This window comes from Sinocyclocheilus rhinocerous, unplaced genomic scaffold (genome assembly GCF_001515625.1).
Source record: "Sinocyclocheilus rhinocerous isolate Xijiao unplaced genomic scaffold, SAMN03320098_v1.1 scaffold2734, whole genome shotgun sequence".
NCBI lineage: Eukaryota > Metazoa > Chordata > Actinopteri > Cypriniformes > Cyprinidae > Sinocyclocheilus > Sinocyclocheilus rhinocerous.
The window spans coordinates 46,655-65,381 of record NW_015650725.1 but is presented as its reverse complement, the minus strand read 5'-3'; the positions used below and the strand labels follow the sequence as shown (position 1 = coordinate 65,381).

Genomic DNA, 18,727 nt, shown 5'->3' with positions numbered 1-18,727 from the left:
ACACAACTGCCGTGTTGTCCGTCCTGACTAACACGTGATAACCCCTCAGCTGGGGTAAAAACTGTTTGAGAGCCAGGAGGACCGCTAGCATCTCCAAACGATTTATGTGCCAGCCACGATGTACCTCTGTCCAGACTCCACCGACTGGATGTCCTTGATGGACCGCTCCCCAGCCCGTAATGGACGCATCCATAGTGACCGTCTTGCGGCGACACAACGTCCCCATCTGGACTCCCTCCTGAAGGAACTGGGGTCTCATCCACGGGCTTAGAGCACGAAAGCCCTTGCGTGTCACCGTAATTCTGTGAAACGGATGACAGTGATGTGAAATGTTCTGGCTATTGGTCCACCACTGAAACGGTCGCATGTGGAGTAGGCCCAACTGAACTACAGGGGACGCCGCCGCCATCAGACCCAACAGCCTGAGACACAAGCCTACGTGTACTCGGCGCTCTGTCTTGAACTGACCTAGACAGGTCCGTATTGACTGCACACGTGCGGGAGACAGCCGTGCTTGTGCGGTTCGTCCACACTCTCTAAAGGAGGGCCTGGCCTCCGAAGACGAGCAGAGGAATCAGGAACTGCTATTAGGAGCCTGAGAACGAGAGGCCTTGGCCGTCGAACTCAGGTCTAACCGCTTGCGTTGCCATGGGTGAGCAGGTGGGCGAGACCTAGGACCCCAGTCCTTACGAGGGGGTAACTTAGGCGATGGCTCATGCCGCTGGGCCTCGCGAGGGTGCTGCAAAGAGGACGAGCGTGAACGAACCGCAGGTGGCTGACGCTCTACTTCCCTAGCCCTGCGTGGGATGAGTTGATGAAATGCGGCGGACTGCTGTTTCGCTGCTCGAAACTTCTCCACGACCGTAGTGACCGAATCTCCAAACAGACCGTCACTCGAAATGGGGGCGTCCAAAAGAAAAGTCCTGTCCTTCTCCTTAATGTCAGTGAGAGTGAGCCAAAGATGGCACTCAGCTGACACTAAACCTGCCATGGACCTGCCCACTGCCCGAGCCGTGTGCTTGGTAGCCCTAAGCGCCAAGTCAGTAGCTCGTCTGTGCTCTTTAACGGCCTCTGGGGTCAGGCCCTCTTCCTCGTCCAGCTCCTTGAGCACATCTGCCTGATAAGCCTGGAGAACACCCATAGAATGGAGTGTAGCCGCGGCCTGCCCCGCGGCCATGTAAGATTTTCAGATTAAAGCGGAAGTAACCCTACACGGCTTGGACGGCAGCAGAGGGCGTGACTTCCAAGACGGAGCGTAATTTGGAGCGAGATGTGCCGCGAGAGTCTCTTCTACGGCTGGCATCGCCGTGATCCGCCATTTTAGAAACCGTGGCAAAATCAGCGGCAGCGGGATTAGTGATGCGCGCCGAAAAAGGTTGTTTCCAAGACCTCGAAACCTCGTGGTGGAGGTCTTGGAAGAAGGGGAGAGGCCTACGGGGCTGAGACGGAGTGCGGCTGGACAAAAATCGATCGTCCAGTTTCGACTGGATCTGATTTTGCGCCGGCTCGCTATCCCACTCTAACCCCAGCTTATCCGCAGCGCGCGTTACAACGTCTAATAGTTCGCTGTAAGACAGGGAGGTGCGTTTCTCCTGTCCACTCGGAGGGAGAGAACTGCACACTTCCCTTAAATCCTCCGAATCAGAGGCCGCTGTGGACAGCACGTCTTTGTCATACGGCATACAACCGAAAGACATCGCATCGCGAGCTTCCGGGGTTGGCCGCAAATGATCATTGACAAAGACCACGGGATCCCCGTAGCACTCTTCGAGCGCTTGCACATGGCTTGCAGAGAGCGAGAGAAAAGGAGAGAACTCCGTTGACTCACCCTCTAAGCGCCTCGGCTCGCGTGCATCACCCCATGCGACCGTCTCGTGCGGCACCTCGGCAACCTTTATATAAAAATAAATATGATGAACAAGACACTCAAAGTGCTTGCTATTTAATTCCATACGAAAGGTGTATTTATCATCCATTTTTACTTTAATACAAACATGTATTTTAGATTTTTATAGAAATATGACAACAATCACATATCTCACACAGAGATTGCAATGTCATAATGTTTGGGAATAGTATTGCATAATTTAAATACATAATCACATGAAATCAGATAGAAAATAAAATATTTTAGAAGAGAACACCGCATCACGATTGTCTGAACCAATGAGCATTAAGCTGCGTCGTCAGTCAGTCGTTTCCCATCATGCTTTTGATCAGCGCAGTCGGTGGAGAGCAACTGCGCTCGACTGCACAATCCGACACAGCTGCCTCGCCGTCGCGAGAGTTTTTTGGCACACGTCAGCATGACATCAGAGCAAGTCGGACGTAACTAGGACTTCTAACCGGCATGCATCTCGCGGTGATCACCGGTGATCGGTTCTGCGCAGATTTTGCTCATCTCAAACAAGCCTACTGACAGACAGGGCGAGCGCTGAGAATTGTTAAAGTTGTGTAAGGCAAAAAAATAAAAAAGTATTGTAAGGCAAAAAAACCTTATGGTTCGAACCCAGCGTCTCCGTATCAGTAAGCGATAACACGAGTATCTTCCATCTGAAGACTTGTGTTGCATTTTGGGGCAAAGCAAAAAAAAACAAAACATTGTCTAACAACAATATAAAATGCGGTAAACTATTAATTGGTTATTCTACAATTAATTGTACTATAAATTATACTACAATTGGAATATGCTGTAAATTGATAAACTGTTCGGCGTGATGACGTTTAATGTCTCCGACAGCGCCTGTAGTCCCATTTAGCAACTTGTTAGCAACCGTCTTTTTTTAAGAAACGTAACAGTTGGGGTGTAACTGGTGTGTTTTATGTCGTAGAATAAAACGTGGAAGTATCTTGAGCTTGTGTGAACCACTGACCTTATTTTAGGGGATTTAACCAAACTCCCATTCAAAAAAAACCATTGACTCTGGGACATGGAACCGGAAGTGCTAAAATGCTAACTCGCTTCCAGGTTTTTGCCTACAAAGTGACATCATAGTTCCACCACTCTATTGGTGACTCAATTTAGTGTAGGTTTTGCCAGTCAGCACGAGCATCGCAATGCCATGGTGTTTTCCAAACAAATTTTTTGCAAATGTGAAGGATGTTGTTTAAGTAGATATTCAGATACGAGAGAAGTACAAAACCTTCTTTACAAAATAAATAGGCTAATAGTTTATCAACCAAATGTTACACCACGTCTAACGATTCACTGATGGAAATGAGAGGTATGTGAGCCCAGCAGAAGGTTCAGTTTTTAGTTTCATTTTAAATGAGTTATAGGCTTAGCATTTAAAATAAATGTTGTTTGTAAAGAATGGCACTATAATTTATTTTATGACATACAGTTAAGCAAAACACGAGGAAGAGTGTTTTCCTAATATCAGGACCATTGCAAATGTTTATTGAACTGAATCAATATAACAAGAAGTATATTGGAAGAGTGTTTTCCTAATATCAGGACCATTGCAAATGTTTATTGAACTGAATCAATATAACAAGAAGTATATTTTGAGTGAGTTTACTATTAATAGTAACTATTTTCTCATTTTGCTCTATTTCTACAAAGAGTCCAAACAAAACCACAGCAGAACAGTGTCCTCTACATACAACACAGCAGCCTTTCGTATTGAATGATTCACTTTATTCCTCACTGAATCAATCAGCCATTTATATGAATGATTTAATGTCCTATTCTAAAGACAGTAACTTGCCTCAACCTACTGGCTGTTTTACTTTCATATTGTCATTATGTTCAAACTTTATATAGCCTATTTGAAACCTTAATATGATAGTGTTAGGCAATTACATATGTAGCTATGTAAATAAATCATTGTGTATATCAAATCCACTTGGCCTCTGTAACTGTCTACTCTGTAGCACTATCGTTTTCAATGCAAAAACATTATATTAATTCAAAATTAATTTACCGATTTACTCATTTAACGTTTACGGATCGCCAGGTAGGTGTACATCAGTGACAGACAGACACATATAACGGTGTCCTGTATGGAAAGATGTTTCCCAGCTGACAGTTGTCCATTTTCACCTGTACAAGTAAACAGAACACTGAGCATCAGCAGCAAATGAGGCGCATTGGAGTGACGTCACCGTCCCTCTTCGACTGATTGGCTAGAGGAGGAGCTGTCAATCTAGAACTAGTGGACCAATGATGAGGCTTAAGGCCGCCCTGATTTACATGAAACTCTAACCGCAACATTTGGAAGAAGAAGCGCAGAACGTGGAATAAAGAGCTAAGGGAAAAACAGCACAAGCATACAAAAAATAACAATATGTGCAGAAAATATCTGAGAGCACAAAAAAACAGAAATATAACCAAGGAAAACATGATTTTGTGTGCAATTCGGATAATTTTGCATTAATATTTCAGTTTTTTGCAATATGATTTTAAATGTGTTTAAAGTTTTGATTCGTGCTTATTATGTTTTTTAATGCGTTATTACATTTTTGATTTACACATAATTTTTTGATCCTTGACCATTGTTTGCTATTCTGAAAACTTTACTTTCGTTTTTTTAATTTTGTGCAATATAATTTTACTTGCGTTATTAAATTTTGGTTTCAGCTTGTTATTTTTTTAAAAATCTGTGACTGCAATACATTTGGCGGGAATCTGATCCCATAGCAGAGCCATAGCCATAGGCTCTCGGAGCGCGTATTGATCAAAATGCCAAAGTCACGTGATTTCAGTAAACGAGGCTTCGTTAAGTCACAACTGTTTCGAAACTTTTCGAAATTTCAATAGTTTGGCTTTGGGGTCGATCTCTGTGAATCCATGGATCATGCGAGTTCATTGAGCTCGCCTCCCAGCGGCGAACCATTGATCGTCTCTGATCTCGGATCAGTTTTATCAATTTGTAGACATTTTTAACGAGACATTTGTGTAATTAAAAGGATGATTTGTAGTCTCTTACTGGCCTGTTAAAACTCCCCATAAAACAAACAAAACAAGCCCTGCAAATTAATAATAATTATTTTAAAAACACATATACAGACACTTCATATTTAATGGTATTTCATTATTTTGATTGCATTTAATATATTACACTTTCAAGAAAGCATTTGCATTGGGTTTGTAAAAAGCAGTTTTTATGCATGCTTTAGCCTGAGTTTTTGTTGCATTTACACAGTTTTGACCAGCAGGCGTCACCATATCACCAGCGTGTGGTGTTTCGAGCGCTTCGAAACAGTGAATCATTTTGCGAAGCAATTCAATTGATTCGAAGCTTTGAAAAGGTTTGTTTCTCCCATCAATAGTCTCTTGTATTTCTCTTGTAGGACCAAATAACATTGCATAGCTGTGTTTTAATTTCGTTGATTAAAACTAGATTAATCTAATACAGTCTATGTCAATGATTTAGGTAGAAATATATTTTGTGCCTCTTTGTAGCAGGTGAGCGGACGAACGTTGTTTGCAAAACATAAAGGTAACGTCGCTCTCATCTGGTAACAGTTACTTTTCTCTGCGCTGTTGACTGATCACCAATAACAATCATTTGTGGTTATAGGAGAAAGATTCTAGCACAGTCTTATCTTTTGCAGTGAATGCTATAAAACAGTTTTGCAATTGTTATATATGCATTTAAACTACAACGTTGTTATGCACAGACTCATCCAGTCATCTAGTACGCAGTTAGTTTTAACAGAGGCTCATTGAGAGATTACAATCCGTTAGGTTCATCAATGTTTTGAGTTCAACCTCCGGTTTTTACGACTTCAAGTGAATTCATCACCACACTAGGCGGTTTTCGTTGCGTTATTTCTGTACTCTCAATAGAGCCCTACGTAGAAAATGCTACGTAATTAAACGGGGCGGGCCCAATTGGCAGGTTGTTGACGACATTTTACAAAACCGAGAACGCACGAAGGTGTTGATTTTCTAACACAAAGCTGGCGCTTTTTCGCGAGTTTGTTTGTAGAAGTCATGCTGTAAGGATTTGCATGCAGAAACTACAGCCCAACTTTGTCGAAAACATTCTCATTGAACATACTACTTCTTGACCGATTTCACAAATACACATTTCCACAAACCAGGTAGGACCAGCGTTACTCCGTTTTGTTCTGGAGAAAACTGATTATTCTGCCGGAGTTTTACTTTACAGCAAGGTAAAGGAGATGAGAGGAAGTTCCTCATATGGAGACCGAGACAGAGATCGAGGACGAGACAGAGGGTGGGCCTTTATATTTAATTTATGTTTGTTTATTTATGTGTATATCAGTTTATATGGAGATGAGATATTAGGCAATTCATTAGGCTATTTGGTCACAGTAACAGATTTCGCTACTTGTCCATACACTCCTGGCAAACAATGTTTATCACTGGCAGGATTCAAAGTAAGGACTTGAATCTTTAACAGGCCTCGCTTTGGATCCAGTCGAGTTGCCCCACCTCCACCCAAAAAGTTTGGAAATCCAGGAGATCGGCTGAGGAAGAAGAAATGGGACCTGGACCAGCTGCCCAAGTTTGAGAAGAACTTCTACAGTGAACACCCAGAGGTTCATCACATGAGTCAGGTAATAAATAGCATAATTATATATACAGTAGTCAACATTTGAAGTGGATCAGAAAAGTTCGTCAAAGTTGTCCTAAGACAAGAAGGCATTTTGGTTTTAGGACAACTTTGATGAAAGGTTTTGATCCACATCAAATGTTGACTACTATATCTATCTATCTATCTATATATATATATATATATATATATATGCTTGTAATGGCTTAAAAAGCAATAACACTGTTATTTTGGTAAATCATTTTAGTAAACTTTCTACAGTTTTGCCTTGATTTTTATTTATACTTGTATATTGAATAGTATGATGTAGAAGAATATCGCCGGAAAAGAGAGATCACTGTCAGAGGCTCCGGCTGTCCAAAGCCTGTCACCAACTTCCATCAAGCTCAGTTTCCTCGTAAGTTTAATTCACATGTGAATCACTGTTTTTAAAAAAATTGATTTTGAAGGGAATCTGTTCAACAATATCCATGCACACTGTAACCTTTGTGCGTTATGGAAGAAAGAAACACATGATGCAGGTCACCATCAATGAATGTATTGGTGTTAAAGGAAGGTGCAACAAAACAATAGATAGTACAATATGTTTTTCCCAGCATATACACACGAGTGCACGGGCAGAGGAAACCCCGAATCAGGTCTTAAAGGGACAAACACCCAGACCATTACAACACATCGGACAAACGTTTGCATGCCCGATTTTTTTCTTTTCAGTGAGTGTTGAATTTTTTTTTCTTTGTCTGGTAATGGAAACACACTCATTAATAAAATATCATCGTCGTCTTGTATTTTCTGCCAGTAAAAATCATACTGCCACCTACAGCTAATTTTCAAACAGTCCACTAGTGTCATATTTTTATTCTTTGGTAATAGGAAAAGAGAGGAAGGAACTTGGTCAGGGAAAAGATGGTTACACTAGTCTTTCAAATACACCACACTTCAATACACTTTATTTCTAATGCACCATATAAATCTATGTTTGAACTTGAAATAAAGTACTTCTTGAACTATAACTACTGTTTTTTTCCCCCATTATTTGTGGTCCTTTATTCCCACAACTAAATTACTTTGTAATTTTGTTCTGTCATAGGCTAAAGTTGATGTTAAAAATATCTATAAGAAATAATCTGGTCTTGTGAACAGTGAACGCATATAAGAATATTGAAGTGATGTTTCTGTGTTTAAGAATATGTGATGGATGTGCTGCTGCAGCAGAACTTTAAGGAGCCCACTGCTATCCAGGCTCAAGGTTTTCCTTTAGCTCTCAGTGGCAGGGACATGGTGGGCATCGCTCAGACCGGCTCCGGAAAAACACTGGCTGTAAGAGACCCACATCTACAACCTACAGCCATAGAAAATTCACATACTCAAGTATGCATCCCAAGCCTCATGTCTCATGCTTACTCATTTCAATATCCTCAACAGTATCTGTTGCCTGCCATTGTGCATATTAACCATCAGCCCTACCTGGAGAGAGGGGATGGGCCCATTGTAAGTTGCCATACAACTTTTACCTCAGTAATTAGACACTAATTAAGAACCGGAACAATGTACAATTATTTTTTTATTTACTGTCAGACCAGAATGCTTTGTTAGCACATTCTTCAATTACGCTATTTTTTCCTGCTCTCTGTTCTGTTTAGTGTCTTGTGTTGGCACCGACGCGTGAATTAGCCCAGCAGGTGCAGCAAGTGGCTTATGCCTATGGCAAATCATCTCGGATCAAGAGTACCTGTGTGTATGGAGGAGCCCCTAAGGGTCCACAGATCAGAGATTTAGAAAGAGGTATGGGAACTAACCCACATCTACAAAAAGTTATTTATTTTATTTTTTTAATACAGTAGACCTGTTGTTAATGCATACTGATATGATCATCTTTTATGGCTGCATGATAATGGATGAAATGTGACCCTGGAACACAAAACCTCAAAAACAAAAAAAGTCTTAAGGGTAAATTTTTTTAAACTGAGATTTATACATAATCTGAAAGCTGAATAAATAAGCTTTCCATTGATATATGATTTGTTAGGACAATATTTGGCTGAGATACAACTATTTGAAAATCTGGAATCTGAGGGTGCAAAAAAAATCTAAATATTGAGAAAATCACCTTTAAAATTGTCCAAATGAAGTCCTTAGCAATGGATATTACTAATCAAGAATTAAGTTTTGATATATTTACGGTAGGAAATTTACAAAATATCTTCATGGAACATGATCTTTACTTAATATCCTAATGATTTTTGGCATAAAAGAAAAATCAACAATTTTGACCCATACCATGTTTTATTGGCTATTGCTACAAATATAACCATGCTACTTCTGACTGGTTTTGTGGTCCAGGGTCACAAATGATAATGAAGGTTATTTTGCTCACAATTATGATCATGATTATTCTGAGAACAATTTTTATTTTATTATAAATGAACTTGAATGAAGACTATAAGGCTACATCCACACGAAGCCAGAGCTTTCCCTATCCAATCTTTTTTTCCCCCTCGTCTCAAGAAATATCTGCGTCCACATGAAACTACGACAGAGATACAGTTGTCAAAACAAGAATAGCAATGCAATGCAACAAGAAGTATTATAAATAGGAAATAACAGAACAGGTTGGAGATGTTGTATGTACTGTTGCAACATATGTTTAAGTGTAATGATTTATTTATGACAACACTATACATTTGATGTTTATCCAAAGCAACTTGCATTCCATTGAAGGTAAACAAGTTTGTGCATTTACTGTGGGAACTATAGTGAGACACTCAAGAAAAAAAAACAACAACAACACTGACAACTGAATATTGCTCTTTGATAATTATAATTAACAAATAATGCTGGATCAATACCAGCCTTTGCAGTGGCTTTTTGTTTCTTGAAGGCCACTGAGGAGGTGAACGTCCTCCGGTAGGAAGCTGTCATGATAAAGTGAAGTTAGCTCATTTGAGGACTTGAAGTGAAGAAAAGATACCCAGGGGGAGACCTTTTCTCTTTATTTGTGGCTCTCAGGGTGAAAAATATAGAAACTCTTTGGTCATTTTTGAGTGAGATGCTAACGGTCTAATCAGATTCAATGATCTATGCTAAGCTACAGCTAAAAGTGCTACCGCCAGACCTGGAGATCGGCTGAATGGATTCGAAAACGGTAAAACTCAACTGTTTAACTCTAGGGCAGTTGGAAAATGAGCCTATTTTCAAAAATAGTGTAGTGTTCCTTTAATGTTAGTTAATAAAAACACAATTGTTCAGTGTTTGCTCATGTTTTTGTTGCTGTTATGTGATGTAGCGGTGTCTATAGGGGCGAGACATGGGCTGATGACGTCATCGTTTCAGAAAATATATACGGATTCGCTGTCCACACGAAAACGCAAGGGTGGTGTTTTCAGATTTATCCACTCTGGGACCCGGTTTCAAAAAATGTCGGTTTCACTCTCCCAAAACGCTGGATCCGTGTGGACGAAACGCCTATACGATACAAAATGTATGCTTATACAGCTAAACGCGTCTCCATGTGGACGGAGACTAAATGTACTTACTTGAAGCCTTTGCCAGTAAAAATAGCACACCTGGTCAGTTTGACCAAATGAGCTGTACATTTTCTTTTTTTTATCCTTCTAGAAAATAAAGTTCTGCTCGGTCTGCTCTCCCAATTTAATAAATTATATTCCATGAATAATTTACTGGAATGCACTAAATATAGACTTAAATATATTACTACAATAATATTTAAGACATCTGTAATGTTGCTGTAGAAAGACTAATTTGAGCTTTTGGGGTTAGTCTTGGTCTGCTTTTCGTTTTTTTATGTTTAATGATAAAGGGCTGAGGAGAATAACATCACCTCATTATACCCCTGCTTTAGAAAATTATATTTTGGAAATTCTAAGTCTGTTGTTAGATTCATAAAACAAACCTTTAAACAAGTTCATTGGCAGTTGCTGATTGTCAACATTTTAATGGAAGTTACTCCCATAAATCGTGCAAAGTGTCATGGGATCTAGGAAGAAGGTGGATAGAGCTGTGGTTCTCAACCCTCTTTATGAACAAGTGTAATAGGAACTGTGATCATTTTCGGATTAATTGACCAGCAACACTTAAGAGCTTTTCTTTAAATAAACATTGTTTGACTTCCTAAAGGTGTTGAAACCTGCATTGCCACACCTGGCCGTCTAATCGATTTCCTGGAGGCAGGAAAAACCAACTTGCGCCGTTGCACCTACTTGGTGCTGGATGAGGCTGATCGTATGTTGGACATGGGATTTGAACCTCAAATCCGCAAAATTGTTGACCAAATTAGAGTAAGTACAGTATTAGACAGTTCATGAATGTTAAATTTAAATACACGTTCTTGCTGCCCATAATCAATATATATATATATATATATATATATACACTGTGCACACACAAATATTATGTAAACACACATTTTGCATTTAGTTTTCTGCTATTCCTGTTTCCTTCAGCCTGACAGACAGACACTCATGTGGAGTGCTACCTGGCCTAAAGAAGTTCGTCAGCTGGCTGAAGATTTCCTCCATGACTATGTCCAAATCAATATAGGAGCTCTAGAATTGAGCGCAAACCACAACATCCTGCAGATAGTGGATGTCTGCATGGAGAATGAGAAAGACAACAAGTAAGCTGATTTACCAGTCATGTCTCTAATAAAGTATTGGATATGACATTTTGAGATTTAATTTATTCAGGTATTGTGATTTGTATTGGTTTAATTTCCTGTTTGCCTGTACAAATCAAGATGAAAATATTTCAAAGAAATGTTTTTGTGCTTTAAGGCTGATTCAGCTGATGGAGGAAATCATGGCTGAAAAGGAGAACAAAACCATCATCTTTGTCGAGACAAAGAAACGTTGTGATGAACTTACTCGGAGGATGCGAAGAGATGGGTGAGACAGATCTTTATAATCCCTCATATAAAAAAAAAAATAAAAAAAAGTTTTTTTTATAAAAATCAGATAAAATGCTGATGTAATGTATGTTGTGTCTTTATCCAGGTGGCCTGCAATGTGTATTCATGGTGACAAGAGCCAACCAGAGAGAGACTGGGTACTATCAGGTAAAGTTTTTAAGCTTCATATTTTATTAAAGAAGGCTGTCACAATTTGGCCTGCCTGTTCTCATTGTGTTGCACCTTGTATTTCCAGAGTTCCGCAGTGGAAAAGCTCCAATTTTGATTGCTACTGACGTTGCCTCACGGGGTCTGGGTATGTTCTGATACTTCATACTTAATCAGAACCATTTCTGTTTTGGTATCCACTAAATAATTAAGACAGTATATAGAGAACACACTGACAACTATAACATTGATACATACAGTCACATATTTTTAGTTTTAAAATTTTAGTTGACGACATCTCAATTTTTTGTGCCAAAAGAGAGAGACACTGGTTAAGCAGATGTCATTTCCACAAACACAGGGATGCAAACTGCTCATCTTTTTGGAGAAGTTTGTTGTTTTGCAATCAAAATTGGTCACTTTCTTGATTTGTGCTATAAGGTTTGACTTTCATAGCTTTAACCCTAGAATCGCAAAATCATAAAAACTGATTCAAATGTGTTTGAAACTTATTCTTTCACAAAAATTTCAGATGAAACATGTCTTCTGATATGTAATTGTCTCACCTCTTTGACCACTTATATGTTTGCATCCCTGCAATCAACTAATCAAACAGTGTTTATAAGTTAGTTACAGACACCTAAATGATCACTAAAGTACTATGATGAATATTGACAGTGCAATTAAGCACCCCAACGTCATATATGAAGAACAATGTATCAGTAACATATCAATGAAACATGGTCCATTCCTCAGTCTAAGAGAACATTGGGGGAATTTAAAACCTACTTTTGAAAAGGTGAAGGGGTGTTTTCACTGAAAACTATTTGCAATGGCTCATTCATTTTCAAAGTTTGTAGTTTCCACTAGTGGTCGACCGATATGGGTTTTTTGAATACCGATGCCGATATCTTGGAAAGCAGGGAGGCCGATGGCAGATATAAAGCCGATATAAATGAATATGACAGTGGGCAAATGCATAAAGCGCAGCATAATTTGAAATCTCTAACTTAGTTTAAAGTTTGTTGATCGCACGTCTCCAGTCAAGCTGAACTCTCCTGTCAGCATTCAATTTGCACGGACCGACCGTCACCCAGAGAACACGCGATCATGCAGGTCACATGCACACTTCACAAGATTTCACAACTGGATCCGACTAAGTTTGCAAGGTTTGTGAAATTAAATGTTCATTAGTCATTCAAAGATTTGTTTAAATTATATAAATGCGTATTTGCTGAATGCTGATGGCAAATTAGAAAGTATTGTAATGTTTGTCTTTCTATCGATATATCGGTCGACCACTAGTTTTCACCAATGTGATCTTTGGTGATGCAACAGAGTTGAGTGGACCTCAACTTCATAAAAATGAGCTGTGAATCCTTGTAAAAACTTAGCTGTGATCCACCACCTGATACAGTTGGATAGTCATTAGTCAAGTAGGAACACTCACTAGCAACCAACAGCCCATAGACTCAGAGACAGCCCACATCTTGTGATTTAATCACTATCAGTTTGAATACCCCTTTTACTTTTGTTTAGCTCCGGCTTGATGAACAGAGTGAGAAGAACACTGTATTACATGTGCTTAAATGCTCTGGTATACTTCATTTTCCACATTCTACTCCATCTCATGCATAGTTGAGCATTCAAGCCTTCCACTTGTGAATCTTTCGTTTTAATCACTCAAATCACTTGTACATTGGCTGTTGTCTGTGCACAAGTGTGCACAGTATTCGTGGACATCAGTGGGCTGTGTTGAGGACAAAAATTATGTCACATAGACTGTCCACAATATGGTGCAAAATTCGGACAAGTGAAGTATACTTTGGGCTTAAGATTTGTCAGACTTTATAGTTAGTCTTTGTTTAGAGGATAGACGTTAGGAACAGAAGTTTTTAATGCATGGTGCTTAAATTTAAAAGAATCACCTGAATTTTACTTGCCGTTGTTTTGCATTCTCTTTGTATGGACTTTAATGCTTTCTTTCACTTACAGTTGGAAAAACATCACGTACAGTACATTTTATGATCATTTGGTTGGATAATTTTACCTTCTGCAACTTTTTTTTCTTTTTTCTTTTTTCCCCTCTCTCTTCACTTCACCCTATCCTTTCCTCTCTTAGCTTTTCTTCCATGCCTTCTCTTGTTTTGAGCAATATACATTTTTATTTATTAATTGTCGGGTTCACATTTAATTATAAAAATGACTCTGGGCTGACGGTGACTGATTGGAGGGATGCGTTGTCAGTTTCCACATCCACAAGCTGTTTCAAAGATGTTAAAGGTGTGCTGTCTGTTTCTTGTTACTGATGTAAAAACCCTCACGCACGTGGGGCTCACCGGCTCGCTGTTGACCCTAGCACGGATCTAGGGGAGCTGCTATCCTTCCCTCCTCTTCCCTGGGTCCTAATGCCAGTCTTCTTCCTGAACAAATGTGTACACGTGTCCAGTTATTTAGCAAGATGTTAATCAATAGTCATGGTCCTAATACAGTTGGTCAGAACTTTTATTGATTTTTTTTTTTCCCTCAGAAATATTTTGTTTAATTTGTGAACTTTTTTTTTTTTTTAATCATTCATATTTTTATGAGATCGTTGTTAACCCAGATATTCGATATTGCTATTTTGTTTTGTTTGGGTTATGCCAGAGGGTCTTACACTATTATTGTTCTTTTTCCCCTTCAGGATTTTTGACTTCCTAACTGGCAGCCCAGGCATGCTGTGCTAATTTGACACAGTGGCCTCCCTCTACCATGTAACCAGAGCTCTATCAGACACTAGCACAGGTCTTGTTATGGATAGACTCCCTCAGCTGTTCCCATATTTATCTGTAGTCTTAAGGGCTAGTGGCATCAACAAGCTTACTTTAAAAAAAAACAAAACATTTTTACCTCAAACAAACTCTGGATTGGCCGTTAAAAAAAGTCTCAAAGGATATTATGGCCCCTCAGAGCTCTGTTAGATTCCAGGAAAGTCTGCCCCTAAGATAGATCTGGGGCCGAATGGCCACGGAGTGATTGAGAGAGAGGGAGAGAGAAAGTTAAGGGTGCTGGATACAGTCCGGTCCAGTTTGTGGAGGCCCTGCAACCCAGCGAGAGAGAGAGAACTGGGGCAGAGCCGGTTCTGCTCCCGCCTGGCGTTGCTGGGACAGGGCCGAGGGTGAAGGGGGGGCAGCTCAGCGCGTGAGCCCACATTAACCTCTTCCTCTTGGGCCGCTCCACGGGACCCAGGACTGATCCCAGCCAAGAGTAACCTAACCTAGGGTAAGTACCTGATCATGCCCTGGTCACTGCCCTGTTCATGAGAACTGTTTCCATAGTGTGGCAAATGTCCTTTAAGTATGTTTAAACGTGTGTGGTAAGTGCCATGCTATATTAGACCATTATTGTACTGTATATGACTATATTTAGCACATTGCATTTTTATTTAGATTTCTAAAATAATATTATCTATCATTATCACTTTCTAAAAGGAGACTGTTTTCTTTTAGGGTCAATAGCAGTGTTGTTAGAGCCCCTTTTGAACTGTAATGAGAAACAGACTTTTAAGATGTTGTGTCCAGAAAAAAGAAAAATCACCTTTGTTTAACAAACTCCTGACATTCTCATCTTTAAAGAGATAGTTCACCCAAAAGGCTGTCTATGCAGGGTCAGAAAGCTCTCAGATTCCATCAAAAATATTTTAATTTGTGTTCCGAAGATAAACGAAGGTCTTACGGGTTTGAAATGACATGAGAGGGTAATTATTGACATAATTTTCATTTTTGGGTGAACTAACCCTTTAATACCACCTCAAGTGTTGCTTGACACAATTAGTTTTCATATAAACTGAATCATATTGTTAGTGTATTGATAGTTAATGTAATACTTGAGATTAAATAAGCTGTTTATCTATGGAATAGGTAAGTATCAAGTCGACAAAGTCTAAAGTTTTGTCATTTATTTTACTCTATAGTGTCTGTCTGCTTAAGGCGGAGTCTCACTAGCCGACTGAAAATGGATTTTGGTCTCTTCTGTTAGGTTGTTGTTGCATTTGGATGATGTGAACAGTGTTTTCCAAACTCGGGAAATAGTTCATGTGAACTTCGGTACGGTTTGCTGCTGATGAACACCGTCCTAAATTGTATGGTTTGTCAAATTGTGTCAGGGATCACTTTCCTGACAAGTGGGGGTGTACACACTGCAAGCAGAGTGATAAATGTAGGAAAGGAATCCCACATTCTTTGGAACCTTACAAAGGTTCAAAAACCAAAGTAAAAAAGTGAGGCGAGTGATTCTCCTGTGTAGCCTTAACTAAGCAGCAGGATTAAACAGCTGTGGCTGTTGAGGAAAAAGTTTGTATCAGATCCTAGCAGGACTGTGGTTTGTCAGCACTTCAGAAACTCACTGCTATGTCCACAAGCATCTCCAACCACCGCCTGAATGATAATTTTGAACAAGACTAAAGTTGACTTCTAGTCATCAAGTCGCAGCAAGGACTTAATGCTTCATCACAGAGAGTTTCTCCTTTGGAAATTGACTGAAAAATCGGCCAGTGAGACACTGTCTTTAAGTTGACTTTAAGGCAAACCTTTTTCTGAATGATTAATATAGTGATGCACTGATATTTTAGCAAACAAAAATATTTTTGGAGGCCCAAAATCATTGACCAAAACAGTGACATTTAAGTAGCGCCTCTTCAGTGCTGCATTTTGACTGTTGGTGTCTACTATGTGTACAATATAGATTAACCAAGATCTCTTAGTCTATGCTGTTTTCAGTTAACGCATTAACAAAACTTTACTTAAACATTATTTGTAGTGTGCCTATTATCCAATATTCACAATAAGCTTTGTGCTTTGTTACTTTTGATACGAAAACAAAGACTGAGCTTTCAGATTTTGTCGATTTTGTAATGAAATTCAGATAATAAATGTCGTGAATAAATTCTGGATTGGCCGTTACAAAGTATCTAACTTTTACCTCGGAAAAAGTCATTCAATATCCATAGCTCGTCTGAAAAAAGGGGGAAAAAATGTTGAGAGGGGCATTTTGCTAACTTAAGTGCAATTTGAGTGTTTATATACAATTAAGTTTTTGAGTCTAGCTTATTAAAGCGGTTTGATGAATTCATTGATTATTAAACACTATTTGGTTTTTTGGCTAAATAAAAACTTCAGGTTTCGTGTTTTAGAAAAAAAAAATTTTTTTTGGTGCATCACTATTTATTATACAATTAAGACCTGTATATTTCTGACTGCTGATGAGACAGCATACAAAAATACTCTTTCAGACATTTTAAAGTGTATTCATGTCACTGGATAACTTTAGAACTAAAAGACAATTCAGAGCTCCCAAAGAGATCCCAAACCCAGATGACTGAATAATTCCACTGTTGCTGTCGCAGTGAACTAGGCAATGGTCCATTCCTTCTGTCTACTACCACACTTTCTAATTTTAATTTTTTCTTCCTCCATAAATTTCTTAACCTTGGTCCCATGAAGATGTGGAGGATATTAAATTTGTCATCAACTACGACTATCCAAACTCTTCGGAGGATTATGTTCATCGCATTGGGCGGACAGCCCGCAGCACCAACAAAGGAACAGCCTATACCTTCTTCACCCCTGGGAACCTTCGGCAGGCTCGTGATTTGGTCCGGGTTCTTGAGGAGGCTAGACAGGCCATCAACCTCAAACTTCTGCAGCTGGTGGACACAGGTCGTGGGGGAGGTGGAGGTGAGAGTTTTAAAATGAGCTATAGTTGGGCATGCATATTTCAGTTTTTATTATGTCCTTTGAGTGAAAAACTACATTTCCAGGCTAGTCGGACATCTTTTGGAGGTATTTATTTATTTATTTATTTTTTGTACATTTCAAAATTTCTTATCACAAGCCTAAGCACTGGACTCTCACTGGTTACTTCTGTAGGTGGAAGGATGCGCTATCGTGGTGACAACTCCGGCTCAAATAACCCCAACCTGATGTACCAGGATGAATGCGATCGCCGTATGCTCTCTGTAACTGGAAGTAACAAGGGCAGCCGCAGCAACAACATGAGCCGCAATGCAAGGTCAGGTGGGAGCAGCCGTGACGACCGTATGTCCTCTTCTTCTTACAGAGACCGCAGCAGGGATGGACGAAACAACTACAACTCGGGACCCCCCTACAACAGTGGAGGAGGTGACCAATTCCAGAGCTGTGGGGGCGGAGGAGGGGGGCAGTATGGCTCCAGAGGGGGAGGCTCACATCCAGGTGGGGGTGCAGGAGGGCAAGATCAGGCTGGACCTCCCCAAGGTCTGTTTGGAGCGCCTCCACCAACTCCTCCTCAGCCTGGGCCGGGTCCGCATCCACTCATGGCACAGCCGTTCCCTCCTCCACCACAGCCTATCATGGGGTTCATGGGTCCTTTTGCCTCACCACCACCACCCCTTCCTCCTCCTCCTAGAAAGTAGCATCCATTGGCTTTGCTGCCTTTTCAATTTTTTTTCTTCTTGTAATAGTAACCTGCCGCTTCCAGTCTGAACTTTTGAATATAGCTGTGTAATACATGGTGTACTCTCTTTATTTTCCATTGTGTTGTCGTAGAAAAGGATGGCTTTGCATTTAATCAAGCCAGTGTTCCAGGGTCTTGAGCGACGTGCTTGTCGTCCAATACAATGCTTTTTAGTTCTGTGGTTATCAAATCTGGTCCCTAAAGTGAAACCAGGTAGGAACGATCTTTAGTCATCTTGACTTTTTTGGTGTATTTTCCCAAATAAAATAGTTGGTCAGTACTTATTGATTATTGATGTTTTAAATGCTTAATTGCTTTCCACCCTCCAGTGGCATCAGTCTCACACTTGCAGAATGATTCATAGACGGAGAGATCTTTCTTTTTATTGTAGGTAACTTACAGAAAGCTAACTTCTCTGCATCTTACCTTAGCATACCATTAGCCACTTAGTATGCTACAGCTACCCCTTGGGATCCTGAACAGACTCAGTGGAATCAAATTTATTAACGCCACCTCCTCTCTGATTTGAAGGGACCTGGAAATAATTATCAATTCTTTTTGTATAATCACTGTTTTACAGATTTTAGTAAAAGAGTTCAATTCAGATCACTGTCATTAATGGCTTAGATTATTACCTCATTCAGCTGTTAAATCA

The 18,727-nt window shown here is 39.9% G+C and overlaps 1 protein-coding gene across 1 annotated transcript; it reads left to right on the top strand.

Annotated features, from left to right (window-relative positions):
* The first annotated feature begins 5,679 nt into the window (after positions 1-5,679).
* On the top strand, positions 5,680-18,613 carry LOC107712551 (probable ATP-dependent RNA helicase DDX17). The gene is made up of 14 exons (XM_016517861.1): positions 5,680-6,051; positions 6,120-6,188; positions 6,375-6,531; positions 6,828-6,924; positions 7,714-7,847; positions 7,953-8,018; positions 8,171-8,312; positions 10,665-10,825; positions 10,991-11,163; positions 11,321-11,431; positions 11,540-11,601; positions 11,690-11,749; positions 17,082-17,315; positions 17,508-18,613. Exons 2-14 carry the CDS (start codon positions 6,133-6,135, stop codon positions 18,029-18,031), a joined length of 1,977 nt encoding a protein of 658 aa, XP_016373347.1. The 5' UTR covers positions 5,680-6,051; positions 6,120-6,132; the 3' UTR covers positions 18,032-18,613.
* Positions 18,614-18,727: the final 114 nt, after the last annotated feature.

Bases quoted from the DNA above. Each gene is read 5' to 3' on its own strand.
- LOC107712551 (XM_016517861.1), top strand. From the start codon at position 6,133: ATGAGAGGAAGTTCCTCATATGGAGACCGAGACAGAGATCGAGGACGA. The intron at 11,164-11,320 runs GTAAGCTGATTT...TTGTGCTTTAAG, and splicing joins GAGAATGAGAAAGACAACAA to GCTGATTCAGCTGATGGAGG. The intron at 11,750-17,081 runs GTATGTTCTGAT...GGTCCCATGAAG, and splicing joins CGTTGCCTCACGGGGTCTGG to ATGTGGAGGATATTAAATTT.